The 16,741-nt window shown below is 34.1% G+C and overlaps 1 protein-coding gene across 1 annotated transcript in view; it reads right to left on the bottom strand.

The window, feature by feature from the left end:
- The window catches only part of FSIP2 (fibrous sheath interacting protein 2), a 97,396-nt gene that overhangs the window by 30,552 nt on the left and 50,103 nt on the right, over positions 1–16,741 (bottom strand). Inside the window, exons 18-20 of the mRNA XM_030323753.1 lie at positions 5,743–15,251; positions 2,574–3,068; positions 900–1,000 (exon numbers count right to left, since the gene is read on the bottom strand). Coding sequence (XP_030179613.1) covers positions 900–1,000; positions 2,574–3,068; positions 5,743–15,251 — 10,105 coding nt within the window. The remainder of the gene's footprint in view (positions 1–899; positions 1,001–2,573; positions 3,069–5,742; positions 15,252–16,741) is intronic.

The raw sequence follows: 16,741 nt of genomic DNA, 5'->3' as shown, positions 1-16,741 counted from the left end.
ATCATTAAAATAAACAGTAGAGAGGTGCCTGCATTACTAGTGTATTTTAAAACAACCATTATGCAGGAAAAAGAGGCAATGATGGGCCAGGAATAGATGTCACAAAAATAGTGTCACTGTTGAAAATAAACAGTTCCTTTATGGTATGTGGAAAGAACTGTAACCAGGCAAGTTTTTCTTCTTATACCTATTGCATCTCCTATAGTCTTATAAACTTAAGAACAATGTTGAAGAAATTTGAGCTCTTCTAGATACAGTTATTAGATTTCAAATCTACAGTATACTTTTCTCTGTCCTCTATAATTGCCACATACTCCAGACTTTGCCTCTATAGTCGTCCAAACCTGAATTGTCTTTTCATGTAAATGCTTTCTATCCTTAGAGGACGACATCAAACTCCATTGTTTTTTAGAGTTCATCTATGAACCGTCTACCTTACACTGCTCCCTTTCATCTTTGAATCGTTCCTACAGGCAGTTATATACACTGGAACATTTAATTCATGAAGAGAGTTGAACAGGAACCCTTTGGGCTGATAGTGCAGATACTGTTATGCCTGTCTCCCAGGGTAAAAAAAAAAATATATATATATATATATATACATATATATATATATATATGTATATATATATATATATGCAAATTCTTGATCCAAAATACTGCTCTACAAGAAAAAAAATGTACAAACCAGGTAACTATAAATTAGGGATCAGGTAGAAGGGGGAATGCCTCAGGAAGTCTTCACAGTGGGAGGCTATAGGTGGGAAGAATATGAAGGAATGAAGGAAAGTCTAAGGCTGAATACTGCCCAACCATAGTTTTACCAGGGGCCTCATTCTTCCAATAAGTAATACTTTCATCTCAAACTTCTGTTTTTATATTGCTTAAATTTCACATACCTGGAAGATGAAATCAGATCTTCTAGGTTATATGAAGATGAACTCATAATTCTATGTATGAAGTGATGTGTTGGTTCAGCAGTAAGATTCCTTTCTTCTTTCTGGAAAAGTGAAAAACATTTGTCACATAGAGATTGACATGTACTTTCTCACCTTATTGGCATATTTTAAACTCTAGTCTACACTACAATGAAAAAAATATCTAGAAATCACCTAAAAGATGGATGAACCCCATGATTCTCATTAAAAGATCTCTTTCCAATATGTATTTTTTGGGGAATGACTTAGTGAGGATGATCTATTATAATATGGGAGTTTGAATAGATTTTAAATTTCAGATTGTTTGAAGAATATAGTTTTCCATTTCTGCACTTTACAAATATTTTAAATCATACCTTACCGACTTCAAAAAGGAAAAGAAAAGAGACATAACTCTGTTCAATTCAGATGCTTTTCAGATCAATTATCTTAACATGTACTCTGATCTATTTGTTGGGAAGTCATGTGTGATTTCATGACCATATTTTTTACGAGAATATCATTATTGTGATTTTTCTTAAAATCTCAAAAAAAGCGAATATTGAGATTATTGTTCATATAATCCATTTTGAATTTTGCTATATACAATTTGCTATACATTTGCTATATACAATTATGCTATATGCTATAACATTTCTTTGGCTACCTATAAAGCCAGCATTTCTGAATATGAGGCTCAAGAAAGCTATTCTGCAGACTGCATCTGGTCATGAAATCACACATAGCTTCCCAACAAATAGATCAAAATTTGTGTGAAGATAATTCACTTGTTAAGCTTCTGAATTGAACACAGTTGTATTTCTTTTCTTTTTCTCTGGCTCATCTCAGCTTCTGTATTTACACATGAATCATGTTAATTGGATAATCAATAGAGTTGTCTCACCAGGAAATCCCAAATCATACAAAGTTTACAAAAACATGTTTTGGTACTAATTATTGGACATGGCCAACCCCCTATGATCACTGAAGTTGAGGCTGTCATTTCAGAGTTATGATTCCAGGGACAAGAGCTATGCCCCACGATAATGGTGGAGTTTATGGGCTGATTACAAGGATGATACTTAAAATATTTTGATTAGCCTGTTTATTTTGGGCATGTTGGCTAAGTAACTTTTAAGAAAAAAGTTGGCTATGTAGCTTGCCCAAAGGAAACATAGCTATTAAAGGAGAGTCAGGAATCAAACCCAGACAATTTGAATTTGTATGGATCTTTTTTTCACTTCCTCCTATGTTGACCCAATCTAGTCCTATCCTACTTGTGTAAGTCTTCTTACACAAAATGTTCAATTTTGGCTGTTATTTACCAGCCAAAATAACAAAAAGGACTGGAATCGATTAAATGATATATTTAAATAAGTAGGTTGCATTTCTTTTCAGTGGTTTTCATTTTCTGTTCTCCTTGGGCTTCTAACTAATCTAGGTCTCTTTCAGTTATCTGCTTTCCCTCATTTGAGTTTCATGGTTTCATCTGTTAATAATTCTGTTATACTGTAATTAATACCAGGCTTGGGAAGAGACTGGAACCATGTAAGTATTCTTTACTGCCTAATTAAGATACATTCATGGACAGAATATCTGAAGATCTCTATTCTTTGCATAGATATCTGGTCACTGACAGTTATGTTTCTCATTCACCTTACTCTGTGGCTTTTTCTTCCAAGAGTCTGTTTCAGTCACGGCTGTTGAGCACGTGGCCATGTCAAACTCAGCAATGGTTCTTTTAACTTTTCTCCCCTGAAGTTCTATTATATGATTTGAGGTTCCTTCAGTACTTTCAATATTTGCACTGGATGTGGACTGACAACATTTTCTTAAAGAAAAAAATTTTTTCAGGGTGTTTGTGCTTAGTGTTGGCTTGGGAGAAACAACTTTGCTTTCTACTGGCTTCATGGCTTCTTTCACTTGGTCTTCAAATTGCTCTCTGAAGTGTTCTTCTTTTACAACCTCTCTTGAAACAACTTCATCTTCAGACATTAGTCCCTCTTCTATGATACTTTCTGAATCTTCTTGATCAATATCATGAGCTACTAACCGAATGATAAGATCTTTTTTGGTCTGAACATCCTTTAAAAGCTCTACCTTGGTGATATCAGGCTTTCTTATATTCTGAAATGAATTTCTGCAAACAGCCTGGAATTGAAGGTACAATGAATATTAAAAACCAATGCTTCATTCACTCTTTCTGTGGTTCTATTGTAATATAGCTATTTTAATATGATTTATAGTTTCAATTTAAGTAGTATTATCTTTCAATGCCACTACTTGTATAAAGAAGAAACAAATGAAAGTTATAAAAAATATTTGTCAGTATCTAGCATTTTTTTTAATATTCCAGAGATCATATTAATCTGCCAGAATTTACTCCCAAGTATAGAGGAAGGTCTAACATAGGTTTCCTTCTAGTCTTTTTCTTTTTCTTTCTTTCCTTCTATTTATTTATTTATTTAGCTTAAATTTTATATTTTGTTGCATAATAATTTACTTTTTGTTTTTTCATTGACTTTGAAGTCTGGGGACAGAAGTAGACACTATAATCCACTTTTCTAAAATTCTACATAGGCAGTCATAGAGAATCCAAATGTACATATTTGTAATAAAAAAAGCAAGGTATTGTCTGATATTGGCTTTTTAAAACGATGAATAACCAAACTTGTGAAGGTCTTTGACTCCTCAATCCCTGTTCTTCCACTCCTGATCCTGGTTATATTTTCCAAAAGAATCTTCACAACATAACTCTTAATGTTTTTCTTACCCTCCCAAGTCAAGTCAGTGGAAAGCTTTCCATTTTCAATGTTTAAGGACAGATCAAAGAAAAGACAATGATAATTAAATAACAGAATTTCTCTAATTTCTGTAGCCTTTGATGATGCCACAGAACCTCCAAACTGAGTTAGTAATCTTAGACTTCAACATCCCTTTGTAACACTGTGATCCAGTTTTTCAGATAATGATGCCCTAAAAAAATATCTTCTGTGGAAACAAAATATAGAAACAGCTTTTTCAAGAAGATAAAACACAATCAATTTTGATTTTCTGTGTTAGTAGAGGGAACTAGTGGTTTAGAAATCAAAAATAATTCCATATGGCTTTGGAATTTGTTATTATATATAGTTTGATATGTATATTCCTAGTGTGTTGGGAATTTATAGTACTCAAAACAGAAAACAAAGTACTGACATGGAGCCAACAAATGTTTAGATTCTTTGAACTAATCTATTGTTCTTTTGTCTCTTTTCTGTCCCTATGCTAAAGATATACAGTATTGGAACCCAGATTCGTGCAAATAATATGTCTTGATAAAGTTCTATGTATCTGCTTTAAAAAAAATTTTTTTTTAGGATGGCTTTTCTTCCCCTTAAAAGGACAGGGGTAATTTTTTTGGCTTAAATATTCTCTTTCCCACTGTGTGTGGTCTATAAATGACTTAAGTAAAGAGAGGCATTAACTAAGAGTAAGATTTGTGACAGACAATTCTACAGATAATTAAAAACAGATTTTGAGTACTGTTAGTTTACAGTCTGTTCATACAAATCTTACCCCAAGGGATTACTTATATATAAATGAAGACTGCTAAGCAATATGCTAATACAGTGATGAGAACACATATGTAAGAGTAAATCTTAGAGCTGGAAGGAACTGTCATCTGGTCCAGAAAATTTAGGGCAAAGGAGATTAATTTGTGCCTCAGCCCATGGTGATCTCAGTATTTGAGTATGAAAATATAAAGCACTAATTAACATACTTACCGACTCTAAGATGGAATTCAGTGCCTTACAAGATAGTACTGGCAAAACATTCACCTCAAGTTTATGCTCCAGGGAGAAGGGTTCTATCAAACTTTGCTCATTTTCCAGGCCACAGATTATATCCCTAAGCATACCCAGTCTTCTGATGAGTGAACACCATCAATTTAAGGGGATTGACAAAAATCAAAACGTGTAGATCAGTGTAACTCTATAGGCCAGACAATTCCTTTGTCCTCAGTGCTATAGTTTCCATGTAACAAGGACATCATTTTGACATTTTAAAGTCCTTAGGACTTTAATCAAATAATATATTTAATCACATAATCAAATAATATGTTTGATGCCCTAGTGTGTAGCTAATTTAGGGCAGAACTAGGTCCAGTTTACCAAAATGGCAGCATTAGGGCAACTGGGTCTCAAATATGGACAGAAGAGGAAACTGGGCACTTATAGAGGATATAGAAAAAATCGAGGAAGGCTAATTAAAATAAAATGATAACAAACAAGTATAATCTAGCATTTGTAATGTAATGTTTGTTAGTGAACGCTGCTAAAAGTAAAGAGTACCACTGTTATAGAGTCGTAAGTTTGAGAAATTAAAACTATTTTAGATAGTTTTTGAAACCTCATATATCCTGATATTCTTTAACTGGCCTTTAAAAACTGCTTTAGCTATCCACAATAAAGAATGTAGATATCCACAAAAAATAACAGGAACTATAGGAGACTGTGTTTCCTCTGAATCTGCAAATGAAGATTATAATTTCAGTCATCCTTATTTTACTGTTAAGGGCATTTCCCTGTATTTCTGTTCTTTAAAAATGCCAGTTTAAACTGATTTCCTTAGGAAAACTAGCCTGAGACTTTTAGAGTGATCCACTGAACTGACATGGCAAGTCTCTGTAAATCATGTGACTAAAGGAATGAACCTGTGCAACCAGTTTTCCTTTTGGGCATGGAATAACAACAAAAAGTGCATTCCCATATACCTGTTGGAGGAAGGAAATCACAGGACAATCACTATTCACTTATGGTTTTGCTATTGCTTTTGCACTTACCTCGAAGGGTTTTACATCCAGTCGTCCCACCTGATTCAATGAGATACGTCTTTCTCTCTGTATATTTTCTACATTAGATGTGTCTGGTAAGGAGTAGCTTCTCCCGCTTATTGATGCTTTTCTCAGTTCTGTTATGCTATGTCCAGTTTTTCTCAAACACTCCATCTTGAGTTTCTCAAGAGGTTGGGTTTTTACAGAAAGTACTGCTAAGTGTTCTGAGATAATTTCTGGATCTATTTTGATTGCTTTACTCCCAACGTGTGGAACTATTTTAATTGGAAAATTCTCTTCATTTGAATCTTGATCTGGCTCTTCTTCCTGTAACTCAGGGAGTGTATCAATAGCCACATGCTCTTGTGCCTTTTGAATAATTTTATTAACATCTAGATTTCCAGAGAGATTAGCATTTGAATTCTTTGTGCTAACTGTATCTAATGGAAACTGTGAAACTCCATTAATAATTAAACCAGCCACGTTTTTAGAGAAAACAGTGTTTGTACCTTTTATATCATCATAGAGTTCTTTATGGGTTCCAGATTGTTGCAGTACTTTACTGTATACAGAATCAATAACCTGAGAAATCATTTCTATGCTTTCTGGATTTAAAAAGTGTCCTTCAGGATCAGCAGCAACAAGATTAATGTTACTTTGGGAAATTTCAGCTGTCACTGATTTTGTCAGTTGAGATGCAATTTTATTTAACTCAGGCTTTGATAAATTTTTTGCATCTTTGCTTGAGGCACTTGGCAACCTTACTATTTTAGCCAAGAACAAGGCCAGTGCTTCCTCTAACAACCTGGCATCTAACATAGACTCTTTTTTGGATGAAGACTTTTCCTGGGACTTAAATTCATCAACAATTTTGACCACTTTCTCCATAATTTTGACAGCTTCCAGAACTAATTCTGAACTTGATGCTTTGTCCTCTACTTGAGGTTGAAGTTCAGAGTTGGAAATTTCCTTCACCATTAAAAAACCTATTACATCAGAGAGGACATTGCTTTTACCCATTAAATCCTTAAATATAGAAGTGTGTGAGCCAGAGTGCTTTAAAACACTGGTGTAAACAGAATTAACTACCTTTTCAATAGTTTCATTGTTGGCTAAAGGTACAGTAGGCAATTCCTTGGCTGGCGGTGTAAGTTTAATCTTACTTTTGGAGATAAATTCTTGTATTGAATTTATTATTTTTGAGCTTATTTTTTGCATGTCAGTTTCTAGAGATTTGGTTCTTTCCTTATCCACTTTTGGAAACACAGATAAAAGCTTTGATAAAAATTTTACAGCAATTTCTTCTATCATGTTATAAGGCAGTATATGAACATGTGATGGTTGAGGCTGGGGAGCATCAGCAGTTTGGATAACATCTTTAAGAATATTTTCAACAACATTGTCAACTTCTGCACACTGATGTGGAGTTAGCTCTCCAGAAAAATAGTTTTGCAATTGATTGCCAGCCACTTCTCGCATAACTAAGTCAACTATGGTTTCTGAAAGGATTCTGCATCCACTGGCTACACAGTTTTGTATAATCTCTTGTGATCCAAACTGTGATAAGAGGTTATTATAAATAGAATGCATCACTAATTGAATAATTTCATCATCATTGGGATGCAAGCATTTCACATACTGTATAGTCATATCTTTATCATTGGCGATTGCTGTTGTAACTGTATTTAATAAATTCATTTGAAGGAAGTCCAATTCTGTGAACCAACTGTACTCAGATGTTTCTACTTCCGTGTTGGATTCTGTTAAGAAAATTTTGGATAAAAGAGCAAAAATCACATTTTCCAAAAATTTGTGAGGCAGCAGGATGGTATATGGTGATAATGTTTGACATTCTTTGCTGGCTGTTTGTGCCACCTTTCGGATGTTTTTAACATCTTTAGATTCCAGAGGCAAACATGCTGAAGCTGGAACTTCATCACAAAATATGAAATCAAGTTGATGTTGAAAAATTTCATTTATCACTGTACTGGCTAGTCTTCTTGCTAAATTTTCCCCGTTACTCTTTATATTTTTACAAATGGAATCCTGAGATCCATATTCCTTCAAAATATTGCATACAGAAGAATGAACAACTTTGTCAACCAATGTTTTATCAATTGCTTGTATTTTATCTAAAGATATCTTATTTGATGAGGGTTTTCTAGTCACTTTATGCATATGTGGCATTCTATCCACAGTTATTTTCTTAATGTTGGATGGTGTTTCATCTGTAGATTCTTTATGCCAAAGAAGTGCTTTAGGAACTGATGACACTTTATCTACAGGTGGAAAAAACTGATTTCCCTTATGTGGCCTAAATACCTTAATTTGAGCATCTGAAAATTCCTTTAACAGTGAGTGCATAAGTTTCACAGCTGTGTCATAAAGTTCAGATTGATTTTCATCATCTCTTACATTTTGACGTCTATCACATGTTTGTGTTTCTGATGAGGAAAAAAAGATCAATTTGTTAACCATTTCAGTGATAACATCTTCTAAAAATTTAGCAGGAGCAATTCCGGGTTTAGTTTTTGGTGGGTAGTGAGGACTGTCTGATTTACTGGGTTCATTTTTAATCTCCTTACTTTTCACTTTTTCTGTTTTTTTCCCTCTCTCTCTATCTTTCTCTTTCTCTCTTTCTTCCTCTCTCTCTCTTTCTTTATTTCTCTCTTTCTCTTTGACAGGGAGATTTTTGTTAATTGAGAGGGATGAATCCTTTGTTGAAACAGACTGTGTAAAATCTTCACCAACTTCTTGAATTGCAAGCAATGTTGTATGATTTGGGAGACTGCGGGGTTTTGAATAATTTGCTGATTCTGGAGAATTACATATTTCGAAGATATTGTCGTAAATGTTTTCAGTGACATTTTGAACATACTCATAATCTGAGTATTGTTTCTCACTTATATCTGTTTGAGACGGAGAGTCTTTTCCATCCTCATTATTTGGCTTTTGGGTAACTGTTTTCAAAAAATTCTCTGCTGTGGTCTCTGTATTTCTTGCTTCAGATGTCAAAGATAACTGAAAGGGCGTGTCTTCTTTTTTAAGTGTATTTTCTCTTGTATAGTCAATCTTCTTTTCAATGTTTATTTCAAATTTTGGTCCAAGTACTTCCTCCTTATATTCTGTATCATCAGTAGGAAATTGTACGTCTATATTATTATATTGTCTCTTCTTATATTTTGAAACTGGTATGTTTTTCTTCTCAATGTGATTGTTTTTTAGAGTTATCTTTAAATCTGGCTCCTGCATAACTTTACTTTTCACACTGGTGGTTGGAAAAGTAACTCTTGATAAATTCTCATGTTTTTTAATGGAAGTTTCCATTTTATTTTCTGTCTCTTTCTTTTTGTTTGCCACACTTTCAGCTGACCCTGATAACAGGTTAACTATGTTGCTTTTCATAATTCTAGTTGCAGAGGGAACTATTGGATCTTGGATGTCACCTTTTTTCATTGAGGTCTCTTCAGTTTTGAGTCTTGTCTTTCTACTTATTGTACCTCTGTCTATTTCCAAAGTGTCCAGCACGTTTTTCTCGTTTATGGTTGCAAAACTGTGTTTATATGAATGTTTTGGTAAAGCAAGTTCATTCCCTTTTAAGCATTTGTTTATCTGTGTAGAGGTTTGCTGCGGTAAATGCTGAACCCTTTGGGTGATGTTATCTGGATTTAGAAATGAAAAGAAGGTGGAAGACAAGTCTCCTGAAAAAAGTGGTTGAATCTTAAAAGCAGAGATTGCCTTCTGAGCTAAAGTGGCAATCATTTCTATGACAATGTTACTTTTATCAACCTTCTGAATATCACTAGATCCATACTTTCCTATGAACTGATCATACACAAAATTGGATATTTTGTCAACTGTTTCTTTATGAATTGGTGGAAAAGAAAGTGTTCCTTCAGCATTTGGTAGAACTTTAATTTCACTTTTCCTAAATTCTCCTATCAGAGAGTTTGCAAATTTTATAGCTAAGCCCACAAGGTCTGGCTCTACCATTTCTTTTTTCTTAGAATCTTTAGTAATACTTGGAAGAGAATAAAATTTATGAACAAGCTCAACGATTACATCTTCCAAAAATGTAGCTGAATAAAGAGCAGGCTGTGTCTTTTCTTTATCAGGTTTACTAAGTACAGACACATGCTCATAATCAGAGAAGTCACTGGAAGATGGTTCTTCACCATGTAAAAATGGATGCAGATGATGATCCACGATTTCTTTCATGATGAATCCAGCTATTTTACTGAGGAATGAGCCTCCTTTTTTGTCTGTACCTTTCTGTACTTCAGCTTGAAATTCAGATTTCTTCAAAATATTATTACATATAGAATCAACCAAACTCTCAATCACTTCTAATTGCATACTTTCTGCATTCTCCTCTGCTGTGGCAAGGCGAATCTCATGTTCAGAAATTTCTTTGATAATTTCATCTGTCAGTTTCGAAGTTGCATCTACAAACTCACAATCGGATATAACTTCTTCCTCTTTTAGTTCACTTTCAGTGTCAGTTGAAGGGAAGATATGCACTAGCAGCTTGTAAATCATATCTTCCAAAAGAGAACGAGGCAACACAGTAATACATGATGGCAAGGTATGGCTATCCTTTGTGATGACATTGAGCACATTTCTGATGATATTATCAGCTTGAGGGGAAGAATAGGAAGAAGACACTAATTCTCCTGAAACTAATGACTGCACCTGATATTCATAAATTTCCTCCAATAGCAAATGATATATTTTTCTCCCAAAACAAATAGTGTCACTTTGTACAGCCCTGTATACTTGCATCAGAGATTTATAATCATCTAAAATTTTTTCATAAATTAGGTTGACTGTGTTTTTAACAATTTCTTTATATCCTTCTGAAAAACACATGTCATCATCAAAGTTATCTGCAACTAAAATCTCTGATGTGGTAAACTCCAGAACAATCGAATTTACTAATGTTGTAACAATACCAGTAATTTTGGCTTTTACTGTATCTGGGTTTTCAGCAGCCAAGAAATTGTGTGAGAATGCATAAAGGAGTTTACATAAAAGCTCAGAAATTACCTCCTCCCAAAACACAGCCGAGTTCACAATGAAAGATAACTCTCTCTTTTTAGGATCTATTGCTTTCTGTTTATATGTTTGATCAACTGCAGCTGAAACAAGAGTTTTATCTTCAGATAAAAATGACTGAAGATGGTGGTTAAAGATTTCTTTTATTATAAAACTTGCTATTTTTGAAACAGCTATATTACTTATACCTTTTTTATCTCTTGTAAGGGATTGGTATAGATTTGAACATGAAAGATCAGCATAAATGGAATCAACCATAGACTGGATATCTTTTTCTGAAATCATACTTTGTTTTTCATTCCCATGTTTAATAATACATATTGCATGTTTTGAAATTATTGACATAATTTCATTTATCAGTTTTGTGACTGTATTATTTAAGTCTGGTTGAGAAGTATCTGGGTGTTCTGTCATGGAGGCCAATGGAGTCATCTGAGATATAAGCTGAGTGACAATTTTTTCCAAATGAGTATGTGATAACATGGTAGTATATATTGTTGATGCCTGCCTTTGAAATTTTGATTTGGAAATGTTACACTGAAGTCTTTTTATTAAAACATTAGTATTGAGTTTGGAGTGTGACTTAAAAGGAATCTTTCCTATGAGGTGTGGATGAATTTGGAAATCAAAAGTTTCAGCAAGGATGATTTTAGTTATCCTTGCAGCCAATGTTTTTGTGTCATTTAGAAAATCTTTAGGAGACATTATTTCCATTTCATATTCTTGAAGAAGTTTGCTGTATGCCATATCAATAATGTTCTTGACTGCATCTCTCTCCACTGGAGGCAAACACAGTTGTTCCTCAGCATTCTCTAGAATGCTAACTTCAACTTTTGAGAATTCCTCTGCTATCAAATGGATGAGTTTTTCAGCTTTATCAAACAGTTCATCTTCTGAATCCCTTCCTGATGTTGTTTGTACAATGCCTAACACCCTGTGGAATATTTTGCTTAAAACCCCAGAGACTACATCTTCCAAGAAAGTTGAGGAATAAACACTGGCATAAAACCACTGTTTTCTCTCATCATCAAAATATTTATATGATGAAGAAGGTAATAACTTTCCATCCACAAATGGCTGAAGATGTTGTTGACAGATATGTTTAATGATAAAACCTGCTATTCTATCAATAAGAACATCATTACTGCTTGTGATATTTTGCTCAACTAATTCTTGAGACTCAGAGTTTTGCAAAATATTTTTGAATACTGAGTCCACGAGATGCTGAACATCATCTTCGGAATAAACAAACTTGGTTTCTTCTTCATTTTTTGAAAACCGAATTTCATGTTGGGAAATTTTCATCCTAATATCACTGATTATCTCTGAAGCAATTTCGTTGAAATTCATTCTTAATCTGTCTTTTGGGCTTTCTCTATCTGGAACAATGCTAGATGCAGGAGGAAATATTCTAGATAATAGTACTCTTACCATGTCTTCCAAAAACGTGTATGGCAGCAAGGTGTTATATGGAGATAAATTCTGACTTGTCTTGGTAGATTTACTGATGTTACCAAGAGTGTCCTGAACAATATTCTCAGCCATTGAAATAGAAGAGGAATATGATGACACATCCCCAGAAAATAGAGGATGAAGAAGGTAATCTGAAATAGCTGCTACAATTAACTTTGTAATATTTTCCACAAAAATATCACTGTCTTCAGACTCTTTATCAACCTCAGGGTCTAGCCCATGCTGTTTTAAAACATTTCTATAAATCGAGGTGACAAGTTTATCCACAATATCTGTATCTGTAGAGGTGTAAGACTGTTCTTTGCCATCATATAGAATGTGAATTTTAGCTTTGTTAAAATGGTTATTTATTGAGTTTACTATTTTTTGGGTCATATTTTCTAGTTCAATTTTAGTGTTATGCTTTGGACTGAAAATCTTTGATAAAAGTCTGGCAACAATTGCCCCTACAAATGTATCAGGATAAATACCTGAGGGTGATGGCGTGTGGGGTCTCTGTGACTCTATAACTTCATTGAGAACCTGTTTAACCATATTTGATACGGCATCCGATGGAGTCTTTGGACGAGGTAAACCTTCTCCACACAAAAATGGCTGAAGATGATTTTCAATAATCTCTTGGATAATAAAACCGGCTATTCGGTCAATCATAATTGGGCTTCGGCTGGCTATACTTTTCTGTATTGAAACAAGAGAATCAAACATTTGCATAATATTGTGATAAACGGTATCCACCATCTTCTGGAGGTTTTTTCCGCTACATAGATACTGATTATCATATATAGTGAACCAAATTTTATGTTTTGAAATGGCTGACATAACCTTATTTATTATACAAGTAGACATTTCACTGAAATCTGAACTCATGAAATATTTGTTTCCCAAAGGGGAGGTCTTGTTGGGTGAAGGAATCAGTTGAGATAAAAGTCTTCTGATGATGTCTTCTAAAAATGAATGTGACAACATGGTGCTGTAGCCTGTTGAAGACCTGAACTGGGAAGTAAATTTTCTCAAGTTATTTTGAAGTTTCTGCAATATAATTTCAGCTTGGAGAGGGTAATATGAATTTGGTATGAGCTTTTCTCTGAAGCAAGATGGGAGTTGGTAGTCTAAAATCTCTAACAATATGTTACTAGTTATTTTTTCTGCTATTGAGGTATTGTCACATGCCAGATTATCATCACAAGTCACTTTCAATTTATATTGCTGTAAAACATCATAATAAACTGAGTCAACAATTCTACTAATCGTTTCTTTATGGATTGGTGGAAAACACAGCCTTTCTTCAACATCCCGTAAGACAGTGACTTGTGCGTTATTAAACTTATTTACTACACCATTGACAAATAATGTATTCATCTCATTGAGCCGGCCCTCGGTGATGTTTTCATTTTTTCCCCACAGTGAAGTAGAGAGATTAAAAAACAGTTCTGAAATTATCTCCTCCAAAAATGTGGCTGAATACACACCGATATTTATATCTCCTGGATATAGCTTATTATGGATGGGTATTGAATCCATATCCTTTGTTCCCTGTCTTTTGAGAAGGGACACAGAAGTGGAATTTACTGAACATTTCTTGCCAAATGGTGATTGCTTTTGGGGGCTAAACCCTCTGAGATTATTCAGGGATCCTGTCAAAGCATTACCTTCATAATTCATGAATCCTAAAAAGGCTTTACCTTGTCCTAATTCTGTTAATTCTGGCCTTTGTGCATTTATGAAACTAGACTGTATTTCTCTTCCTGTGTGCCTCAAATGCTTGTTTGCAAAAGGTGGGCTTTGGGGGAGTTGTGTACTGTGACATAGTTTGTCCATCAATGATTTAACCAAGCTGTGGGAAATAATAGTAAGCATAGAGTCTGATGATAATAAATCTTGATCCATTTCTGCCAGATTTTCCAAATAGTCTGACATATAATCTCCTTGAAATTGTTCACAGTCCATTGCTCCCTTACAATAATCAAATTCTTTGTCTTCTACACTTTGCAGTATTTTTAAAAGTTTACATTCTTCTGCTGATATTTCATCAGAAAGAGGGCTATTATCAAGAAAAACAGTGCTTGTGCATTTTTCCAAAAGTGTTCTTATAAGTTTCTCACACACGACATTGAGAAGAAAAACTGATTTGGGGGTGAGGCCAAAGTTATTTCCAAGTACGCTATTAGTTTGCTGCTCATTTGAGGATGAGGAAAATGTTCCTGCTTTTTTATTAGAATTCATGGCCTCACCTGGATATTCATCTGGTGAAAATAAATCTAAAACAATATTAAAAACTTTATTGACTACTTCTTTGGATTCACAAGTTTTTAGACTACCAACCAGATTGTCTAACTTACATGCCAGATAATTTAATTTATTTTTTTGAAGGAGATGATCTATTTGGTAAGTAGATGCTTCACAATTTCTGGATCCTTTCTGTCTTTCCATGGTATTTGTTTCATTGCAAATGGGCACACTATTTTTTCTAAGCACGGAAAATGATTTTTTTCTTCCATTGCTTTCAAGATGATGGTTTTTTCCTGTTTCTCTGGACATTACATGAATTACTCCTGTTAAAAGATCCTGAAAGAGATTATCAAAGTCATCAGCAGCTACTCCTGGGCAGTAAATGTACTTTGTTTTTAAAGGACACATTTGTTGTGCAATGTCAACCTCTATAATGTTACTGTTAAAGAGGATTTTGGTAATGATTTCGGAAATACTTAAAGCAAGTTCTCCAATAGAAATTGACCTACTCTCAAACATTTGAGAATCAATTGAAATAATCTTGTTAAATGTTGCATTTTGGCTTTCCAATGTTTTCTCTTTTTCTCTACTATCTTTGGTGTTACCAGAAATGCTTGAAGTTAAATGGCAAATGACAGACTCAGTAAGATGTTCACAAAATTGATTAAGTGAGGAATCATTGTATATGCTTCTTAGAGGCTGTTGTGATTCACATTTTTTCCTTGATAATGTAGAAATAATAGATTTCTCCTCACTGGAAGCTGAAAAAAAAACATGATCATTTTTAGCACACATGAAGAGAAATATATAAAATTCAATATATTGGAAATTATTTACATATAAATTTCACCTATGGAATATCTCACTAAAGAAAATGAAAAACATAATCAAGAAAGATATTGGATTTTTTTTCAGATATTTATTTCCCACATGTAGAATCTTTTTTTTTTCCTCACCTGTAGAATCTTAATTTTAGCCAAAAAATTGAGAAAATAATCCTAAAGAATTCAAGTCTCCAAGTCAAGTGCTGATATCTGTCTTGCTTAAATGGGTAGGGGCTCTAAGAAGCTGCAAATCATACAGAGAAATGATTTCCAAGTTTAATGTTATAATCTATCATGTATCCAGTGATCTCTAGAGAGCTCATGTAATTAAATTTTTTTAGTGAAAACATTTAATGTTAGGCTATTCATTACTTTTAGGATGTGATGCAATAATGACTTGATTGAAATGAAAATGTGCTAGGAAGGTTGGAGATAGGTTGCAATGTCAGCAGAACTGTAACCCCTCGATTATAGTTTGTCATAACTCTACTCTTTTTTCTATTCAACAGAGTATTTATTGAAAATCATATACCTACTTAGGATGGCCAGCTTCTTGGAAGTGGCAGCCAGAAAAACACACTATTATTTCCTCAAAATATCCTCCAAATGTAATCATCTATTATATATCTGCATGTAAGGTCAGGCAACACTCTGTGGAGATGGAAGCTTTAAGCCTGGCTTTGACTGCTAGACAGGATTTGGTCATATTGAGATGAAGGGAATGAGGAAAAAGAGTATTCTAAGGAGAAGAAGGAGCAGGAGTAAAATCACTGGAAGGCCTTGAACATGTCTGGAAATAGAGAATAGATTTGATAGAAAGGGACAAATACCAATGGGATGAATTCATGAATCTCTTTTTTTTTTCCCCTTTATTAGTCTCTAAATTTAGTTAGGCTATGTTTGGAGAAAGTCTGTTTATGAGCTTGAAATTGCAGACACACAACTATCCATCTTGAAAGAATGCCAGTTTTGGGGCACCTGGGTGGCTCTGTCAGTTAAGTGACCGACTTTGGCTCAGGTCATGATCTTATGGTTCATGGGTTTGAGCCTCGCGTTGGGCTCAGTGCTGACAGCTCAGAACCTGGAGCCTGCTTTGGATTCTGTGTCTCCCTTTTTCTCTGCCCCTCCCCTGTTTGCACTCTCTGTCTCTCAAAAATAAGTAAAAAATGTTTTAAAAAAATTAAAAAAAAAGAATTTCAGTTTTAAGGATGAGAAATGATCTCCCTATGCAGGTGGGTAGGACTGGTAGTATGTGTTCTCCTATTAAAATGATTGGCAAGTGATGTATATGAACTGATATTACAGCAACTAATTATTGCAATTATTGATCCAGTTCAGGGACATTTTAGTATTATTACATTAAATTTTATGAAATTTCCAATAATCAATAGGTTTTGAGATGCAAAAATGGCTATTACATATGATTT

This window comes from Lynx canadensis, chromosome C1 (assembly GCF_007474595.2).
Source record: "Lynx canadensis isolate LIC74 chromosome C1, mLynCan4.pri.v2, whole genome shotgun sequence".
NCBI classification, from domain to species: Eukaryota; Metazoa; Chordata; class Mammalia; order Carnivora; family Felidae; genus Lynx; species Lynx canadensis.
This window is presented reverse-complemented; position numbering and strand designations above follow the sequence as displayed.